Genomic DNA, 18944 nt, shown 5'->3' with positions numbered 1-18944 from the left:
TTGGTAATATCCTTCGTCTTCACAATTGCATGAAACAATTACCCCTCTCCTTATTTTTATCTTGTACTAAACTGAGTCTTGACAAATATACTTTACCAGGAGTGATTTTTCTCTCCCTCTGAATAACCAGAGCAGAGGTTCTCAAATGTGGATGTTTCTTGCAGTATCTACAGGATTTAATAAGGGAGTAGGAAAGGGCAGCTTCCAGCTTCTCTCACCTCCCACCTCACCCCACCTCCAGTGGAGGCCAGTGAACATTTAAAGGACACGTCCTCATAACATCATTTTCTTATCAGAGGGCTTTGGGTGAGAATCACATTGGGAACTTTAGTGCTTTGGTAGCAAGGGATGAGTAGGTTTCAACAACAGTCTGATGTTACAATCAAAAACTGCTAAAGAATCCACATCTTGGGTTTTTTAGTCTACAACCATGAGCACCCAAGAGAACAAAATTAACAAGAATTGAAAGGAAATGATAAACCCAAGAATGGATGGAGAGCCTCTGCCCCTCACTTGTCCATAATGTACATACCCTGCTCACCTGACTTAGCCAATGGAAGTGATTTATCCATAAGAGAGTGGAGGTATGTACACGGATGTTCATAGCAGCATTGTTTATGAGAGCCAAAAGTGGAAGCAATTTACATCAACAGATAAGTGGATGAACAAAAAGCCATACAATGAAATATTATTCTGCCACAAAAAGAAATGAAGTATTTATTCGTGCTACAACATGAATGAACCTTGGAAATATTAGTCTAAGTGAAAGAAGCCAAACACAAAAGGTCACATATTTTGTGATTCCATTTATAGGAAATGCCCAGAAAAGCCAAGTCCATAGAGAAGAAAAGCAGATTAGTGGTTGTCAGAGTCTGGGAAATAAGATTTTTTTTTGTTTTTATTGCAAACTGGGAGATGATGGCTAACAGGAACAGGGTGTGTTTTGGGGGGTAATAAAAATGTTGTGGGATTAGATAGTGGTGGTGGCTGCACAACTTTATGAATATGCTAAAAGCAATTGAATTGTATACTTTAAAATGGGTGAATTGTATATATGTGAATTATATCTGAATACATCTATTAAACAAAAAAGAGAGAGTCAGGGTAGGAGTAGGAATCTTTCTGAAAGGCTGTCTCATATGACTGGACTTCCCTTCATCTATTAAAAATATCGAATATAGTTCAGCCAAGAGGCATCTTTGAGATTTTACAAGGAAGACTCAACATAGCATCTAAGGGGGGAAAAAAGTCTTCACGTGGGTGGCTTGACTTGGGATATCATCAGCAATGCCTTCACTGTTATGGCGAAACTGTTGCTGAGAAGGTCTTCTTGGACCCCTCACTGAATCTTTTTACCTTGAATGAATCAGGGGTAGTAGCAGGTCTTCCTGGGGCCTGTGTCTAGGCCATATAGACGGGCAGGGACCGAATATGTGCAGGCCTCTCCATGTCTCTCTTTTTTTGGTTCAATTTGGAATATGTTCTTCTCAGTATCTCAGGCTGAGTGGCTTCAAGTTCTTTCCTGTGTACCTGAGCAAAGGCATTAAGCTTAAGATCCATTTGAGTTTGAGAACAAAGAGTGATTCCATTGCTTACCTGAATTTACAGAGGATTGTATTCTCATAACTGGGAAGTTGTGTTTCAGTAATAGCAGCGACAGGCAGAGGAGAAATTAAAAACTACTGGAGAAGCCACTCTTGCCTTTTCTCTGTAGAAGGAGCAAATCTAACCACCTCATTTTTAAAAAAGAAGGGGGAAAAGGGTAAAATGTTTTTAGCTTTTCCAATGTCAGGCATTGCTCTAATCACTTTACCTGTATCAAATTCAATCTTCACCTTTGAGGAAGATATTATTATAGCCACAGTTGATAGGTGAGGAAAGCCCAGAGAGATGAGGCCACACAGAGTTGTGGCCGCAACCCCAACACAGATCCAGGATTCAAATTCAGCCAGCCAGGAGAATCTCCTAATGCTCGCAACAGGATTAATTAATTAAATAGTCCCATTGTATGACTCTTTTATTGTTTCTCTCAGAATTATTTTAAGTTGTTTAACTTCTAAAGGTTTTAAGTGTTGCCTCCTCCTGGTGGCATCTATGAGCTGGGACCACGCTTAGTTTCTCTCCAAGTGCTTTCACTTGGTCCTTCAATAGTCAGAAGGCTGCCAGCAATGGACCCATCTTGGAGTGTTGTGCTCCTTCTGCTGGATAAACTCTCTCTGTTCTAGTTTGACTAATTTTTACTGATCCTTAAACATCACTTAGTTCAATGGAGCCTCTCCTGATAGTATAGTCCTTTCAGCCCCAGATAAACTTGGGACCCTTCATCTGGGCTTCCCCATCATTGAGTCCTTTTGTCACAGCATTCATCATAGTTGTACGGGTATTGCTGTTTGTTGTCCCTCCTCCTACACTAGAATGTTAGCTCCATGACGAAAGTGACCAGGTAATTCCCAACCCTTCACCCCCAGCAGCCAGCACCGAGGGGACATACAGGAGATGCCTACTATGGAATTTGTTTTGTTTTGTTTGTAAATCTGATGCTAAATCTGTAGTTGGTTTCTCCTAAGTTGTTTTTAAGCAAACAACTAAGTTTTCAGGGTGTGAGAAATTTATTTTTTCTTCTCTCGTTTTCTTCATGGACATCACGAAGTTCAGTGATCCCCTGTCTGGGGGTGGGGGTGGGGGGGCAGGTTCAAAATACTATTCATCAACTAAGGTCTCCCCCAAGCCTGTTAGAGCAATGGGTCTCTGTTCCAGTAGACTTCCATGCCTCATCTGTGATCTTCCTTCAGCCTACTTCATAGGATATAAACGCCATGAAGACTGGAAGAGAACATTCATTTATGCAGGTGCCTAAAAACAGGCTCTTAGAAGCCAAAAGGAGCCTTAGGCTATGTACTTTACTTTTTTTTTTTTTCAGGCTCTCAGCATATTAAAAAAAATACTTGATTAAAAAAATTTTAATTCCCAGTACAGGCTACATGGCCCAAATAATGTGACAAAGAAGCTGAAATCTCTATGATGAATGTGCCTTCTTTCAATTCGGCCAGGGACTGTACAGTTGTTCCTATGTCTAACCTAATTTGGAGATACTTAGGTCAAAAACCTGAATTCGAAGCTCAGGCCAAAGGCTTCCTCAGCTCAAATCGCCCTGGTCTTGCCTCAAACAAAGAAGTCATCTCTGATGTCGGGTGAATGAACTGAGTATTTTGGAAACTGCAAACTGCAGAACGTTCGGGAAAGTTTACCGCCGGGGTAACGACCCCAAATTCTCTAGGCTGCCCACAGTGGCTCCGGACCCGGAACCCCATTTCGCACGTGGGCCCGGCACCCACCCATCCGCCCTTCCCCCTCCCGCGCCGGGGCCGCAGCGCCCGCGCCTGGGTCCCCCGGAAACGCGGCGCCCCACCGGAAGTGACGTGTCCCACTGTCTAGCAACCGTTGCCAAGGAGCTCGTCTCTAGGAACCCGCTAGAGCCCGGGGACGTCCTGGGGGTGGGGGACAGTGGTTTCCTGAAGAAAACTTGAGGTAACCTCGCCGACCCGTGGTCGGAAACTTCCCCGAACCCCGAGATAGGAGAAAAGCGCCTCCCATCCCCTTCCCAGTGCTGCAAGCGGAGGGGTCGCAGCGGTGACGGGGTCCAAGGCCGTTCCCCGGCGGAATGAGTCGTCGGGAAGCCCCGAGGTGCCCGGGTGTGACGTGGGGTCCGGTCCCCTTTCCCGAGCCCTGGGGTCGGGGGGACACTCTTTTGCGGACTCCTGCGAGTTGCTGTCCAGAGCGCGTGGTTTCTGTCCCGCTCTGTGCCAGATAAGCGCTCGTCCTGGTTTTAATTCTTGCCCGCCCCCCCCCCCCCCGCCTCGGGTTTTTATGTTCTTTTGAGGGTAGGCGCTCGTGAATTAGTGTGGCATCTTTCCTCTGGAAGAGGCAGAGTAATTGCTTTTGCTAATTTTAGAGCGCCGAGCCCACGGGGCACGGACAGCCTACCTGCGCAGCACGTCTCTGTCCTCAGCGCCTGACCCTCAGAAAGCTGGTGGGCCAGCGGGGAGCCCAACTCGTTTCTTTTCTTCTGGTAACGTCTTACAAGGGTTTTGTATTTTTGAAAGGGGGGAAATATATATATAGTATGCTATAAATAATATATATAATTTCTAAATTATTGAAAAGTAAGTATATACAGGTGTTCCCCCAAAAAAGGTATACACACTTTGGAATTCTTTTTTTAGTTCATTTTTAAAAATTCATTTTTAAAAATTGCTAGTTAAAAAAATTACCTGCCTGCAAAATTCTACTACTTCTTCCCATAGTGATGTCTGCATGCAGGCGACACAAGAAACCTTGGTAATGCTGTTTCAGCACTTAAATAATCAGATATTCCGTTTTTACTCATTCAGTCTAGTGGAAGTAGTCACTGTTTTAGATATAGAGGGTGTTCAAGGATGGAATGACAGATATGTCCTCATGGAATTTACATTTTAGCGGAGAAGAGAAAATGTATTAAATGAGTAACTGCATGTGGTCAACGTGGAAGGCAGGCCCTGTGATTCCGATGCAGAACCTGGTGTGTAGCATAAGAACGATTTCCTGGAGGAACTTACCTTGAAGGGTAGGGTTAGGAAACCGTCAGGATTTGCACCTCTGGAGAGGGGGGGAATGGAGAACAGTCCTTCTAGGTGGAGAAAACAGCATTAACTGAAGGCAGAGGTGGATCAACTAGGAAGCAGTGACCATTTCCATCTGCTGAGGTTTGAAGGGTGAAAAGTAACAATTTGGCAATACAGTTGGGGAAAGCTCATTTGAGCTAGATTTTAAAGTGTCTCAAAAGCCAAGAAGTTTGGACTTTATCTTGTGGGCAATGAGAAGCCTACAGGTGATTTGGAATGGGAGGCGGAGACTGGTACCTTATTGGAGGCGAAGGAAATGAGGTCCTGAAGTACTCAAGGGTGGCAGAGTCAAAGCCTGTAGGGCCAAACATAACATTAGTGGGTGAAGATCGCTTGGTGGAGGAAACCAAAACAAATCCAAGAAAGCATACCCAGGCTAAAGCTTGCAGCCTCTACTCCGCTCGAGTTGGGTGTGGCCATGCAAAAATGTGGGCCCAGGGTTGCCTGATCTGATTTTCAAGAGAGGCTGGAAAGCTGGATATTAATGCAACAATATCTCCTAATTTTTAAACCTGGGCTGCTAATTTTTTAATATATGTTTATTGATTTCAGAGAGGAAGGGAGGGAGAGAGAGAGAGAGAGAGAGAAACATACATCAATGATCAATGATGAGAGAGAATCATTGATTGGCTCCTTCCTGCATGCCCCACACTGGGGATTAAGCCCACACCCAGGCATATGCCTTGACCGGGAATCTAACGGTGACCTCCTGGTTCATAAGTCTATGCTGAACGACTGAGCCATGCCAGCTGGGCTAAGTTTTAAAAATTAGAAATATGTCTGCAGTCTATAACAAGTCTTTACCCCTGGGTAGATGTTGTGGAGCAGAACAGAAGAGATGTTAATGTAGGTGGGATTTATTCATTTGTCCCTGTTAATGCAGATGACTGCTGCCACACAAGATGCATATACAAAAACACTTGGCGTTACAAATTAACAGTATATATTGAAGCATTCATAATGAAGTTGTCCCACTCTGATTTATTTCAATAAAATAACTTTTCCATGTGGAATTATACTTTCTATGCCTGCTTCCTATGATCTTAATACTGGTTTCCCCCCAGAACTTTTGTTATCAGTATTGAGGAATTTTTTCTCTATTTTTACTCTTTAGTTTAAATTATAAGACCTTGATTATGAGTGATCAAATCAAATTCATTGTGGACAATCTCAATAAGGAGCCTTTTAAGAAGAGCTATAATTTAATCACATTTGATTCCCTGGAGCCAATGCAACTATTACAAGTTCTCAATGATGTCCTGGCTGAGATTGACCCAAAGGTAAGAGTTTTGTCTTTCTCTGTGATGAAAAGGGTGGCAGGAAAGCCAGTTTCTGCCTCTCAATATCTGTCTTGGGCAAATTATTTGCATTCTCTGGACTTTATTTTCATGAGGCCTTATTTTACAGGCCTTATGTTTGTAAAGTAATAGGAAATTATCTTAAAGTTTTTTCTATTAGCTCAAAAATTATCAACTTGTACCTTATTTAGAAAATATTTCCCCACTTCCAAATATAAATGGATTTAGTCCAGGAATAAAAATGCTTTTACAAAAGGTTTTATTGTATTGCAAGTTAGCTCATGTCTCTGCACTGGAGAGTTTTTACACTTGACATTCTTAGTAGAATCCTGATCTGACTTGTATACACCCTCATTTGGAATCTGGGGACCTCCATACTTTATCCATTTTATTAAGAGAACATTGTGCCTGTTATGCTCTAGTAGATTGTAAGTGAGTTTAAATGTTGTTCTTTGTTAGATTTACAACAATAACATTTTTTTAATTTCTTTAATTGTTAGCAAGTTGTTGATATCAGAGAGGAGATGCCAGAGCAAACAGCCAAACGGATGTTAAGCCTCCTTGGTATCCTTAAATACAAACCTCCAGGAAATGCCACAGACATGTAAGAATCTGATTGCATGTTGCCTTCTTTTTTTCTCTTTAATTTGGAGAAGTTTTATTTATTTTTAAAAATTTATTTAATAGTATAATGTGTTGCTTTCCTTAAACTATGCTTTAATAGCCAAACCTTCATAGGCTATAGTCAGTATTCCTAGGCACTACCTGGTTTCCGTAAGTCTATGGCCTCGGAACATCACTGAGTTTCAAAATAATCTTGAGCTTTTTTAAAAAAATATATTTTTATTGATTTCAGAAAAGAAGGAAGAGGAAGAGAGAGATAGAAAATCAATGATGAGAAGGAATCATTGATTGGCTGCTTCCTACACGCCCCCCACAATCCAGGCATGTGCCCTTGACCGCACCCCGAACCCGGGACCCTCAAGTCTACAGGCCGACACTCTATACACTGAGCCAAACCAGCTAGCGCAGTGGTTCCCAAACTTATTTGGCCTACCGCCCCCTTTCCAGAAAAAATATTACTCAGCCTCTGGAAATTAATTTTTTTTTAATTTTAATAGCAGTTACTCATCGCCCCCAAATGCACCTGTGGCCATCATCGCCCCCCCCCCCCCCCCCGTCGCTGCAGCGCCCACCGGGGGGCGGTAGCGCCCACTTTGGGAATCACTGAGCTAGCGCAATAATCTTGAACTTTTAATGTTATTTTGTCATGCAGAAGTTGTAAGTGGGTCAGTTCTTTCTCCTAATCAGAAAAGTCAGGCAAATGCACTATTCCGTTTTATCATCTAGCTGCCATCCTAGATGAAAATCGTAACTGAAGCTGCCTAGTCAATGAAGTGAAGTATTAAGGCTGACTGTAATAGGTAATGGTTCCAACACAACCTTTCCACGTATTCCAGTGATATATTAAAGGCCTACTTTTACTTTTATTGTTAATGTGCACACTGACTATAGAATAGCATTGCTTTTATCCTTTTTAAATTGTCATGGAAAGCAATCTGGACACTGTAAATCAGATTTTGAGTAAATCTTATCTCTTTTCAAGGTTCACTTATAAACCCACATGTGTATGCACGCATTTTTGTTTTTTGTTTGTTTGTTTGTTTTTTATAGGAGTACCTTTCGTCAGGGTCTGGTGATTGGAAGTAAACCTGTAATTTACCCTGTGCTCCACTGGCTTCTTCAGAGGACTAATGAGCTGAAGAAAAGAGCATATTTAGCTCGTTTCTTAATAAAACTGGAGGTACCAAGTGAGTTTCTTCAGGATGAAACTGTGGCTGATACCAATAAACAGGTATTCAATACATAATAGTATTTTAAAACTGTCTGTAATGGATTTCAAGAACATGTTCAAGTACATGTTAATCTCTCTCTAGTTTATTTGCTGTCTCTGTATTTTCAGGTGGCACCAAAAGGGAAAACAGTTATCAGCTAACATTCAACTGCAACCATGTATTAAAATATTGACATTTGCACACAAATACCAATTCAGTGATAGGTGCATGTGGATAGAAAAAAACACACCCTGAAGTTAATGATTTTAGCATAATTTATTACTTAAGCATTGTGGGTAGGATGGATCCTGGGCTTGGGACTGCAGGGCACTTTGCTGATCAGTAAGGTGACAATATAATTTGTCATCCAAATCAGAGAGCAAGGGACTATCAAATAATTATACCAGGACTGAGGTATAAATTGACACTCTCCCAGGAAAACTGGGATATGTGAGCCCCAGCAAAGACTGTGTATAGGCAAAGAAGCTAGGCTTGCAACCTCAGAGGACTTTTTAGTCAGGCTGAAAGTAAACAGAGGGCCAGGAATTTGGAATTTCAGTGCATTTTCCTCACCAGAGTTTTGAGGTAATACTGGGTTTTGGCCTTAAGATATTAAGGGAGGGAGACAGATGAGTAACTAGACAACTGTAATTTCATATGATATCTACTCTGTTGACATGGCATTCTGATACAGGGCTGTAGAAGTCTTCTGTGTGGGTAATGGTATCTGTGCTGAGACCTGATGGAGGAATAAGATTTATCCAGGTTAGGGATGAGGGGACTCATACAATATTCTCAAAGAGAACAGGGTTTGTGAACTGGAAGTGAGAGCATGGGATGTTCCAGAAGCTGAAAGAAAACCAGCATAGTGAGAATATAGAGTGTGAGGTAGGAAAATAGCCAGAGAGGAAGCAGGAGAAGGATTTACTGACCAGATTTTACAGACCCGCTTTTTTATGTCCTATATAAATGTTTAAAGATGTATTTTTCAAACGCTGTGTTCATAATTATTTAAGTCAGTGATTTTCAACCAGTGTGCCACAAGAATTTTTATAACATGCAATACCTGACTATTTAGTCAAGAGCACTGACCTCTTTTCCCTTAGACTGTCAAATAAAAAAATGACAATAGCCAACACAGTAATAGCCACCCAAAAGAATCAAAATTATACCTATTTTTTTGTCAGATCAGCAAAAAATACGTGTTTTGGTGTGTTGTAGAATTTTAGTCATTAGTTTATGTGTGCTTTGAGATGAAAAAGGTTGAAAATCACTGATTTAAGTAATCACTATAAGTTTATAGATAACCTGATTAAGAAAAGCCTACTGGGTCTAGTCATTAGTTTATCATTTTTTAACTTGTTCTTTTAGTATGAAGAGTTGATGGAAGCCTTTAAAACTTTGCATAAAGAATGTGAGCAGCTTAAGACATCTGGATTTTCCACAGCAGAAATAAGAAGGGTAAAGAAAAGAAAATCTATTTTTCATTTGAGTAATGTTAGGTTTAGTATTTTTGTTTTTAGTTAATTCAATATGAGTCTTAAAACTGTATTGAAACTGGTGATAGCAAAAGGCAGATTTTCTTTTGTAAGGCCTTGCTAGTTCTTTGCTGAATAAATTAATGAGGCCAGGGTAAATGATTTTAAAAGGTTACATTTTGTGTCTCTATCTAATATACATATATATGTATATATCTATATCTAGTGATATAGATATCTGATATAGAAAATAACAAAAAATAAAAATTTTCTAATTGTTTGTATATCCTTTCAGGCTGTGTGTGTCTGTGTGTGTGTGTGATCACACGATCCATAATTATTTGTATCTTGCTTTTTTTTAAAAAAATGTGTATTTTATTTATTTTTATTTTTTATTGATTTCAGAGAGGAAGGGAGAGGGATGAGAGAGAGAAACATCAATGATGAGAGAGAATCATTGATCGACTGCCTCCTGCACACTCCCTACTGGGGATCGAGCCCGCAACCCCGGCATGTGCCCTGACCGAACTGAACCCGAAACCCTTCAGTCTACAGGCTCTATCCACTGAGCCAAACCAGCTAGGGTGGTATCTTGCTTTTTATAATTTTATTTTATTTTTTAAGTATATTTTTATTGATTTCAGAGAGGAAGGGAGAGAGAGAGAGAGAGAGAGAGAGAGAGAAACATCAATGATGAGAGAGACACATTGATTGGTTGCCTCCAGTACATGCCCTTGAGCAGAATGAAACCCAGGACCCTTCAGTCCGCAGGCCAACGCTCTATCCACTGAGCCAAATTAGCTAGGTGTATTTTGCTTTTTAAATCATTATATCATTAGTATATTCCCATTGTTATCTTTCTACAATATGATTTTAATGATTAAATAATATCCTATAGTATAGATAATTTAAGCATTTTTGCATATCTATGATTGTTTCCCTAGGATAAATTTCTGTTTTAGTTGCTTTTCTAGATGAACACCAAGCTGCCAAATAAATTATTGGGGATGGGGGGAATAGAAATGTCCTTCATCCCAAGGAGGTTCTTTGTTCCTTAATGCTCTGGTTATTATGATAGATATATAATCATATAAAACCCTTAGCTGAATTCTACAAAGAATACTTTTTCTGATAATGTCTTCTTGACTGCTTTTTAGGATATCAGTGCAATGGAGGAAGAAAAGGATCAGCTCATTAAGAGAGTTGAACGTTTGAAGAAAAGGGTAAGGCAAGAATTAGCACTGTAAGACTTTGGCCCCAAGTGTTAAGCACTTGCAAAGACTTAGGAATGCAAATAAAGATTAAGCAGGGCATGGATTCAATCTGAGGAGGGACTCAAATAACCCTGACTGAAAGGGAATCTCCCTAGGCACTAGCCCAAAACCTTCAAGGACCTGGAATCTAGAGCTTGACTGTCATCTCCAGGGAGTACTGTTTACCAAAAGGAAATGATAAGTGGGTGTCGGAGTCACGTGACATGCCTTAACCCGACAGTAACATGAACTACTTATTCCCTTAATGTAGGTGGAGACAGTTCAGAATCATCAACGGATGCTTAAAATAGCAAGACAACTTCGAGTTGAAAAAGAGAGGGAAGAATTTCTTGCACAACAGAAACAGGAACAAAAGAATCAGGTATCCATATGAAAATTTATATTCTCATGATGAAAGAAATAGTTCTTTATGACAATTCAAATGTAAAGAAAGAAGAATTTTAGAAGTTCATGTTTCCCTTTGTGAGCATGATAGAATATTCTTCTAAGAGTATTTTGTGGTGCCAACAGAATCAAGGACCTTTGGGACTCTATACTCAGTATATATCTGTACACTCCCTTTTGGCCTATGCTGAGCTCATGTTGTTACAACATTACCAAATATTCACTGTTTCATGAATGAAACTGTTGATGAAACTTGTAGAATCTCTTAAGGGGTGTTGAGATTCTGGGGCTATGATAACATCCTTCTATTGCACTGATCACAGTATCCTCTACATTTTACTCCAGCGGTAAATAAGCAAATCATGAAAAGGCTCCAAAACACCCACCATCCACATTTTTGGACTTTGCCTTAACGAAAAAATAACTTGGCCAGGAAAATATCACTTTTATTTTGTTAAAAGTCGTTCTTAAAACTGAGTAGACTTATACATTAAAAGTACAGTTCAGATCAGCTCCATTTCCTTCTAGGTGGGCAGTTGAGGGGTTTGGCTTTCTCAGAACTTGTTTGGCATCACAGTCGTTCTACTGCACAGCAACTACACTGCCTGGCCCTGAGGTTACTTGGCATCAAATTTTGATTCTGAGACCTCATATCTGAGAACGCTTGCAGTCCTAAAAGTTAAGAAAACCATGTTATAACAAGAAAAGCCTGGTAACTGTATTCTTTAGCAAGTATTTTTCTTTGACCACCAAATTCAGCAAATACTTTTTTTTTTTAATTTCAGAAAGCTCTTTTTTTTTTTTTTTTAAGTTTTACATGAAAGGGTATTGAGGGAACCATTTATATTTGGGATTTAACAGCAATTTTCTTGGTTCTTATTATTTGTTCCTTTATATCACAGGAATTATGTGGAACTTGTATTTTTCATTGTTTGTATGAGTGGTAGGTTTCAATAGACTAAGCAAGTAATTAGATCTAATTCTATTTTAAAGCTATTTCATGCAGTGCAGAGACTGCAAAGAGTACAAAACCAGCTGAAAAGTATGCGCCATGCGGCAGCAGATGCAAAGCCTGAAAGTAAGTGGAAATTATTAGATGACATAGTCGATCAGAGAATATTAGTTTAAATCAGTAGTCTCCCTACTGATTAGCAATTAACTAATGAGAACTATCATCAAGTGATATCTCAGCATTCAGAGTGTCATTTCCTATCTAATGAAGGGGAGTCCTGATACAGGCATCTTTAAGTCTTCACCTGGGGTTTAATTCCTGTTCAGTCAGTGTTTTGTCAGAGGGTAAAGGTAATGAAAACCATTGTGGAGGGAGGCTCTCTAATCTGTGAGTATATGAAGTACTTACGATGGATGTTATGAAAAAGATGGATGGAAGAAATGTGAATCATTGCTCTAAAGCCAGGGCTATAAAGACAAAGAATAACACTGAGTGTTTTCCCTATTAGGGCAATTATGCTAATGACATGGGTCTCTAATTTTAGATTAGATGAGCCCCTTGCTGGCTGGACTCATTTTAATTTTTGATGGTAAAGATGTAAAGGAATCTACATCAAATCCAAAGAACATATACTGCCTGGCCAGCATGGCTCAGTGGTTGAGTGTTGACCTATGAACCAGCAGGTCCCGGTTCGATTCCTAGTCAGGGCATATGCCCAGGTTGTGGCTCGATCCCCAGTGTGGGGCAGACAGGAGGCAACCAATCAATGATTCTTTCTCATCATTGATGTTTCTATCTCTCTCTCCCTCTCCCTTCCTCTCTGAAATCAATAAAAATATCTTTAAAAAAATAATAATATCAATAAGCAATTTGTATAGGCCTACTGTTGTTAAGAAATTATTAGAGCTTATCATTAATAGTGAATTTTTGAAAATGAAGGCAATGTATATAAGAATTGAAAGATTTGGTATGCAGAAAAATAATTGGCTGATCAGTACAGTTTAATACAATTTCAGATGTTGGCCTAAACATGTGTTTCTGTAATATCTGTTATCCTTAATTTTATTAGGTTAAATATTTCTTGCTGTTACGTTTTAATTCCGGCAACTAAACAGAATATCCAAAGATATTTACAGTATTAGTAATATTTCATTTTTTAAATTTGAGTTGATAGTTTTTATTTGGCTTTGGCATTCTAGTCTAAATAGAAATCATTTGGGCCAGGAAATACATAATTGTTTATTTAATAACTAGAGGCCCGGTGCACGAAATTTGTGCACTGGGGGAGGGAGGGGGTCCCTCAGCCCGGCCTGCGCCCTCTTGCAGTCAGAGAGCCCTCGGGGGATGTCCGACTGCCGGCTTAGGCCCGCTCCCCATGTGGCTTCTGGCTGAGCGGTGCTCCCCCTGTGGGAGCGCACTGACTACCAGGGGGCAGCTCCTGGGTTGAGCATCTGCCCCCTAGTGGTCAGTGTGCATCATAGCGACCAGTCATTCTGCCATTTGGTCAATTTGCATATTAGCCTTTTATTATATAGGAGGATAAAATGGACACAGTTCTGTTTAGGGCATCTCTTGTGGTGTTGGTTTAAAATATTGATGTAATATGTTAGTACATGCTGCTAAATTGTTAAGTAGTAATAAAAATAATAGGCTCAAACCAACAGTCCATTAATTCAGTATTTCTTGATCATCTACTGAATGTCAGGTACTGTGCTAAATGTTAGGAATAGAAAGCAGAAATCATATATAATAAAAGCCTAATATGCTAAGTGTCTAGTCGTCGGTTGTTCGTTCAACCAACGAAAGCGTAATATGCTAATGGTATGCTAAGGCCGCTCAACCACTTGCTAAGATGTGCACCAGGATTCAGACAGTCGACTGGTCGATCAGTCACTATGATGTGCGCTGACCACCAGGGGGCAGATGCTCTGACTGGTAGGTTAGCTTGCTGCTGGGGTCCGGCCGATTGGGACTTCGAGAGATGGGCTGGACATGCCCTGGAGCCCTCCTGCAGTCCCTCCCCAGCTGACCAACCTCCCGCGACCCTGACTGTGCACCTGTGGGTTCCCTCAGCCTGGCCTGCACCCTCTTGTAATCCAGGACCCCTCGGAGGATGTCGGAGAGCCGGTTTTAGCCCGATCCCGCAGCACAGGCCGAGGGACCCCACTGGTGCACAAATTTGTTCACCGGGCCTCTAGTATTTCTATAAAGTGCTCACAGTGTAATGGAGGAATGACCAGCAGTGTGCAATACGATGAATTTGCTGATGAAGCTCAGCATAGGGTTCGAAGAGAACAAACAAAGAGGCAGCACACTCTAACACAGAGACAAATGGCTTCCTGGACGTGGCCACTGAGTTAAGTTAAAGCTGGAAAGGTGAAGGAGTGGAAGACATTCCATTCCAAGGTGCAGTGACATAAGGAGAGTGGGCTGAGCAAATAATGATGGATGAAGATAGATGAAGGGTAAGCCTCTCCTGACTGCTTGTATTCGAAAAGAGGACAGGAGAGGGAGTGTGAGAATGAATGAGATAGCACTGTGCCTAGATTGCAGGAGGGTAGTAGTAAAGTGGTGTTTACTTGCTGAAGGAAAGAGTCAGACAAATTGAAGATTTAGGGGGAAATGGTGAAAATTGATAACAGCCTTCCCTGCGTGTCCCAATTGTACCCCCATACCCTGCATTGCATTGAATCTTCTATAACAATACCACAGTGTGTTAATGGTTGGCATATCTAATTCTGACTCAGCTAAACTCCAGGCGAGTCACCAAGTCATAATTGGTCTTTCTATTGCCAGGCCCTTGCACACTAGATTACACATACAGGCACTCAGTAAAGTCTGTTAAGGAGTTGGGAGATGAGAGTAAAGACCTTGACTTTGGATAGGAAAACGGTGATCTTTTCCACACAGGAGGGGAATCAAATAAGAAAAAAATGGTTGAAATATAAAAATAAGGTATTACATATGTAATATATGTTTTTTTGTGGGTGGGCAGGGAGTAGGGAATAGGAAATTAAAGAGTTCTTGCTCTGCTGACATCTTTTTGGGAAACAGTTTAAGGGTTGTATTTAGCAGTTTAGGAAAAGAGTAGATTAAGCAGATGTTAATTACTAGTAATCCAGGTGTTTAGTTGAATAAGGTCCATCTAAATTCTTCACTAACAAAAAAGATTTATAAAAAGTTTCTATTCACTTAAATAACATACACATTATTTTAAAATATGTTTTCATTTCAGAGAGTATGGGAGAGGGAGAAAGAAATAGAAGCATCAATGATCTGAGAGAATCATTAATTGGCTGCCCCCTGCAAGCCCCAGACTGGGGATTGAGCCTGCAACCAGGGCATGTGCCCTGACTGGGAATCCAGCCGTGATCTCCTGGTTCATAGGTCGATGCTCAACCACTAAGCCACGTTGGCTGGGCCAAGCGAATTATTTTTAGTGTAACAATGTAATTTGTATTTTTTCAGAGTAACAACCGTACTATAAAACATTCAAATATATTTTTATACTCTACACATTTGTGAGATTTATTACATTAAAAAAAACCTACTCATTCAATGATAGTAGGATCAGTAAGATGTTTTCAGAGGGTTTTTAATAAAAAAGTTTACTGAGATCTTAGAGGCCAGGATTTCAAAAGATAATTTCTAAAAAACTGCATAGGAACATATGACTACTTTTCAAAGTCTACATTAAAATTTTTAAGAGAAGAACTTAAAATGTGATAGAAATTCTGTTTTTTATGTTTTTTTAAGCAGCTTTATTGAGTAAAATAGACAAATAATAAACTGTACCTATTTAAAGTGTACAATTGATACTTTTTGAAACCATCACAATTACAAGCATATCCATCGTCCCAAACATTTCCTTGTGCCTCTTCGTAATGTCTCACTCCTCCCTCCTCTGCCTCTCTACCTGTCCCCAGGCAACCATTGATCTGCTTGCCATCATTAACATATAAGTTTGTTTTCTAGAATTAGAAACTTTTTTAAAATAAGGTATATAAAAATTAAGAATTTTAAATCTTTTAAAACATTTCAGACTTTGATTCCTTACATCTCTGGTTACATATGGTATATTTAAGAACTTGGGAGAAACTAGTCATCTGAAGATGGAGAAACTAGTCATCTAATAATCAGAGAAGCCAGGAAGTAGATTTAATCTGAAACCACATCATTATCGTGTGATTCATTAAACACTTTCTCTTCCCTCTCTTTCCCCAGCCCCTAAAAAGGGGGGGAAAATTGTAGGGATGAATGGAAAACTCGTGAATTTGTCTTTAATAAATTTTTACATGTTAATATATGGTTAGCACAACAGAACTAAAAATACTTTTAAGGTTTTTGGCCAGGTTTATTATGTAATCTACGTACGTAGATTACTTAAACCGGAAATCCAATGTTTTAAAAACTTAAGCCAGAATTTGTAAACGTGTAATGGAAAGATCTGAAATAAACTTTTAAAAGCTCTCTAGGCTGGGAATTTATAACAAAACCATTATTCACTGAAAATCTGTGTGTGTATGTTTGGGCACTCTGTCAAAATAAGAAAACTATTAAATCTTAAAAATATAACTTGCCATTTAACTATAAACTTTACAAAATCAAAACTCCCAAACATGGAAAACTGAAAAAATGTATGAATGTAGATAATTTCTTTTTCGGATTTGAATGTGTGCTTTGAAGCTGACAAATTATAATATATTACCACTTATGAGGTAATAGAATAAAACTATAAATTGCCTCAGAAGTGTTGCAAAAGAAAAAGAGTAAATGACCACATACAGAAGAAAGAAGCTGGATTTCATTTGTGTTGTCATTTGGTTCTTGGATTTCTTACTTAAATGCAAAATGTGACCCAACAAAATATCTGGCTCTTTCTTTCCTTTCTTTCCTTTTCCTTTTCCATCACAATTTACATTCAGTACCGTTCCGCACCAGTTTCAGATTACAGCAAAGTGGCCAGAAAACCAACCACTCTACAGAGTGGTCCCCCTGCTGCCCAAACACCCACTTTGGCCTCATACACAGTTATCTCAGCATTATTGAATATATTTCCCACGCTATATCTGGCTTGTTTTGCAAATATTATTTTTGCATTAATTTAAGGAATATAAAATAATTAGGTGGTAATTTGATTTTTAATTGATTTTTAAAGAGAGAGGAAAGGAGAGAGAGAAACATTGATTTGTTGTTCTACTTCTTTTTTGCCCCATTGACTTCTCCCTAGCCATCCCCACCCCCCAGCACATGCCCTCACTCCCTTTAGTGTCTGTGTCCATTGGTTATGCTTATATGCATGCATACAAGTCCTTTGGTTGATCTCTTACCCCCCCTCCACCCCCCTCCCCTGCCTTCCCTCTGAAGTTTGACGGTCTATTCGATGCTTGTTTGTCTCTGGATCTATTTTTGTTCATCAGCTTATGTTCTGGTAGATTCTCGTATGTGCACTGACTAGAGATTGAACCCGTAAGCTTGGCATATTGGGATAATGCTCTAACCAACTGAGCTACTAGCCAGGGCTTAGGTGGTAATTTGGAAAGATGATAATATTACTTTTTCTGTAATTATTTAAACATTTCTTCCTTGTAAATTGTTTTTTTATTATTCTAACTAGAGGCCCGATGCACGAAGATTTGTGCAAGAATGGGCCTTCCTTCCCCTGGCTGCCAGACCCCCTTTGCTCTGGCCATAGCCGCCTTTCCGTCTTCCCATGCTGCCCAGAGGCCTGGAACGGCTGGGGCAGTGTGGAATGCCTGCGTCGTCACCATGGCAACAAGGCAAGTATCCCACCTGCCCCCGGCCACTCAATGCTTGTGTATGCAAATTAACCCACCATCTTTGTTGGGTTAATTTGCATACTCCTGACTGGCTGGTGGGCATTGCAAAGATACAGTCAATTTGCATCTTTCTCTTTTATTAGTGTAGATTAGCAAAAGACTTCAATGGCCAATCTATTATGGTACTAGATTTTATACACAGATATAATATTATACAGGTAGATATACTAGGTATTTTGACAGATATGCCCTACTATACAGATCTTTTTAAAAAAATATATTTTTATTGATTTAAGAGAGGAAGAGAGAGATAGAAACATCAATGATGAGAGAGAATCATTGATTGGTTGCCTCTTGTATGCCTCCTATTGGGGATTGAGCCCACAACCCAGGCATGTGCCCTTGACTAGAATCAAACCTGGGACTCTTTAGTATGCAGGCCAATGCTCTACCCACTGAGCCAAACCAGCTAGGGCCAGGTCTTATATTTTAAAGTATACAGAATGTCACTGTACCTATTCTCTTGGGCTGAACGTTCATTTATTTTCTTTTCAAAGGTTTAATGAAGAGACTAGAGGAGGAGATAAAGTTTAATTCATATATGGTAACTGAAAAATTTCCTAAAGAATTAGAGAACAAGAAAAAAGAATTGCATTTTTTACAAAAAGTGGTGTCAGAGCCTGCTATGGGCCACTCTGATCTTCTTGAACTTGAATCTAAAGTAAGTGACAATTATCTTTTCATAGTTTCCAATTTTATCGCATCCTTAGTCCTGTGAAAAGTATGTGAACTGCTTTCTATAGTGTCCAACTCTTGGCTCTTAAGTTAGCCTGCCCTAAGAGCTGATAGCTCTTAGGAGGAGTTGCTCTTTATGAGAAGTTACAGCATGTAATGCTGTTACTTATAATACATGATTTATGAAAACCTAGTCAATTGATTAGGAAACTAAGTAACTTGGATATATAAATTAATGCATATGATAGACTCATAGGTTTGTGTATTCATAATATATAATTGGCTAATATAATGTATTCTTATTAATAAGATGACAACTTTTAAATATCAGTAATTTTTGTTTCCAAGAATAATATTGTAGCAGTTTTATATTTAAAGCCTAATACATTTATTAGCCTTTTATGCCAGCTTTGGAATTACTAAATTTTTTTTGTAATTCTCATTGAAACCTGCTATCATATTATAACACTTTTGCTCCCTAGAAACAAAACACTAATCAGATGTGTATTTTTTTAAAAATACCAAATATCATGAAAATCGAACCGTT

The 18944-nt window shown here is 39.5% G+C and overlaps 1 protein-coding gene across 6 annotated transcripts in view; it reads left to right on the top strand.

Annotated features, from left to right (window-relative positions):
* The window catches only part of IFT81 (intraflagellar transport 81), a 192661-nt gene that overhangs the window by 133690 nt on the left and 40027 nt on the right, over positions 1-18944 (top strand). For 3 of the 6 annotated variants that reach the window (XM_070399901.1, XM_070399900.1, XM_070399904.1), the window contains 8 exons: positions 5776-5941; positions 6460-6563; positions 7634-7814; positions 9166-9255; positions 10430-10495; positions 10797-10907; positions 11924-12008; positions 18220-18383. In XM_070399901.1, coding sequence (XP_070256002.1) covers positions 5776-5941; positions 6460-6563; positions 7634-7814; positions 9166-9255; positions 10430-10495; positions 10797-10907; positions 11924-12008; positions 18220-18383 — 967 coding nt within the window. Of the gene's footprint in view, positions 1-3448; positions 3529-3632; positions 3685-4007; positions 4070-5775; positions 5942-6459; positions 6564-7633; positions 7815-9165; positions 9256-10429; positions 10496-10796; positions 10908-11923; positions 12009-18219; positions 18384-18944 lie in introns of those variants that run through there. The other 3 variants (XM_070399903.1, XM_070399902.1, XM_070399905.1) reach the window with 3 other exon arrangements.

This window comes from Myotis yumanensis, unplaced genomic scaffold (assembly GCF_028538775.1).
Source record: "Myotis yumanensis isolate MYYU_CA2020_CCGP unplaced genomic scaffold, mMyoYum1.0.hap1 SCAF_19, whole genome shotgun sequence".
NCBI classification, from domain to species: domain Eukaryota; kingdom Metazoa; phylum Chordata; class Mammalia; order Chiroptera; family Vespertilionidae; genus Myotis; species Myotis yumanensis.
Note: the sequence above shows the minus strand (reverse complement) of the source record. Positions and strands in the feature narration are given on the sequence as shown.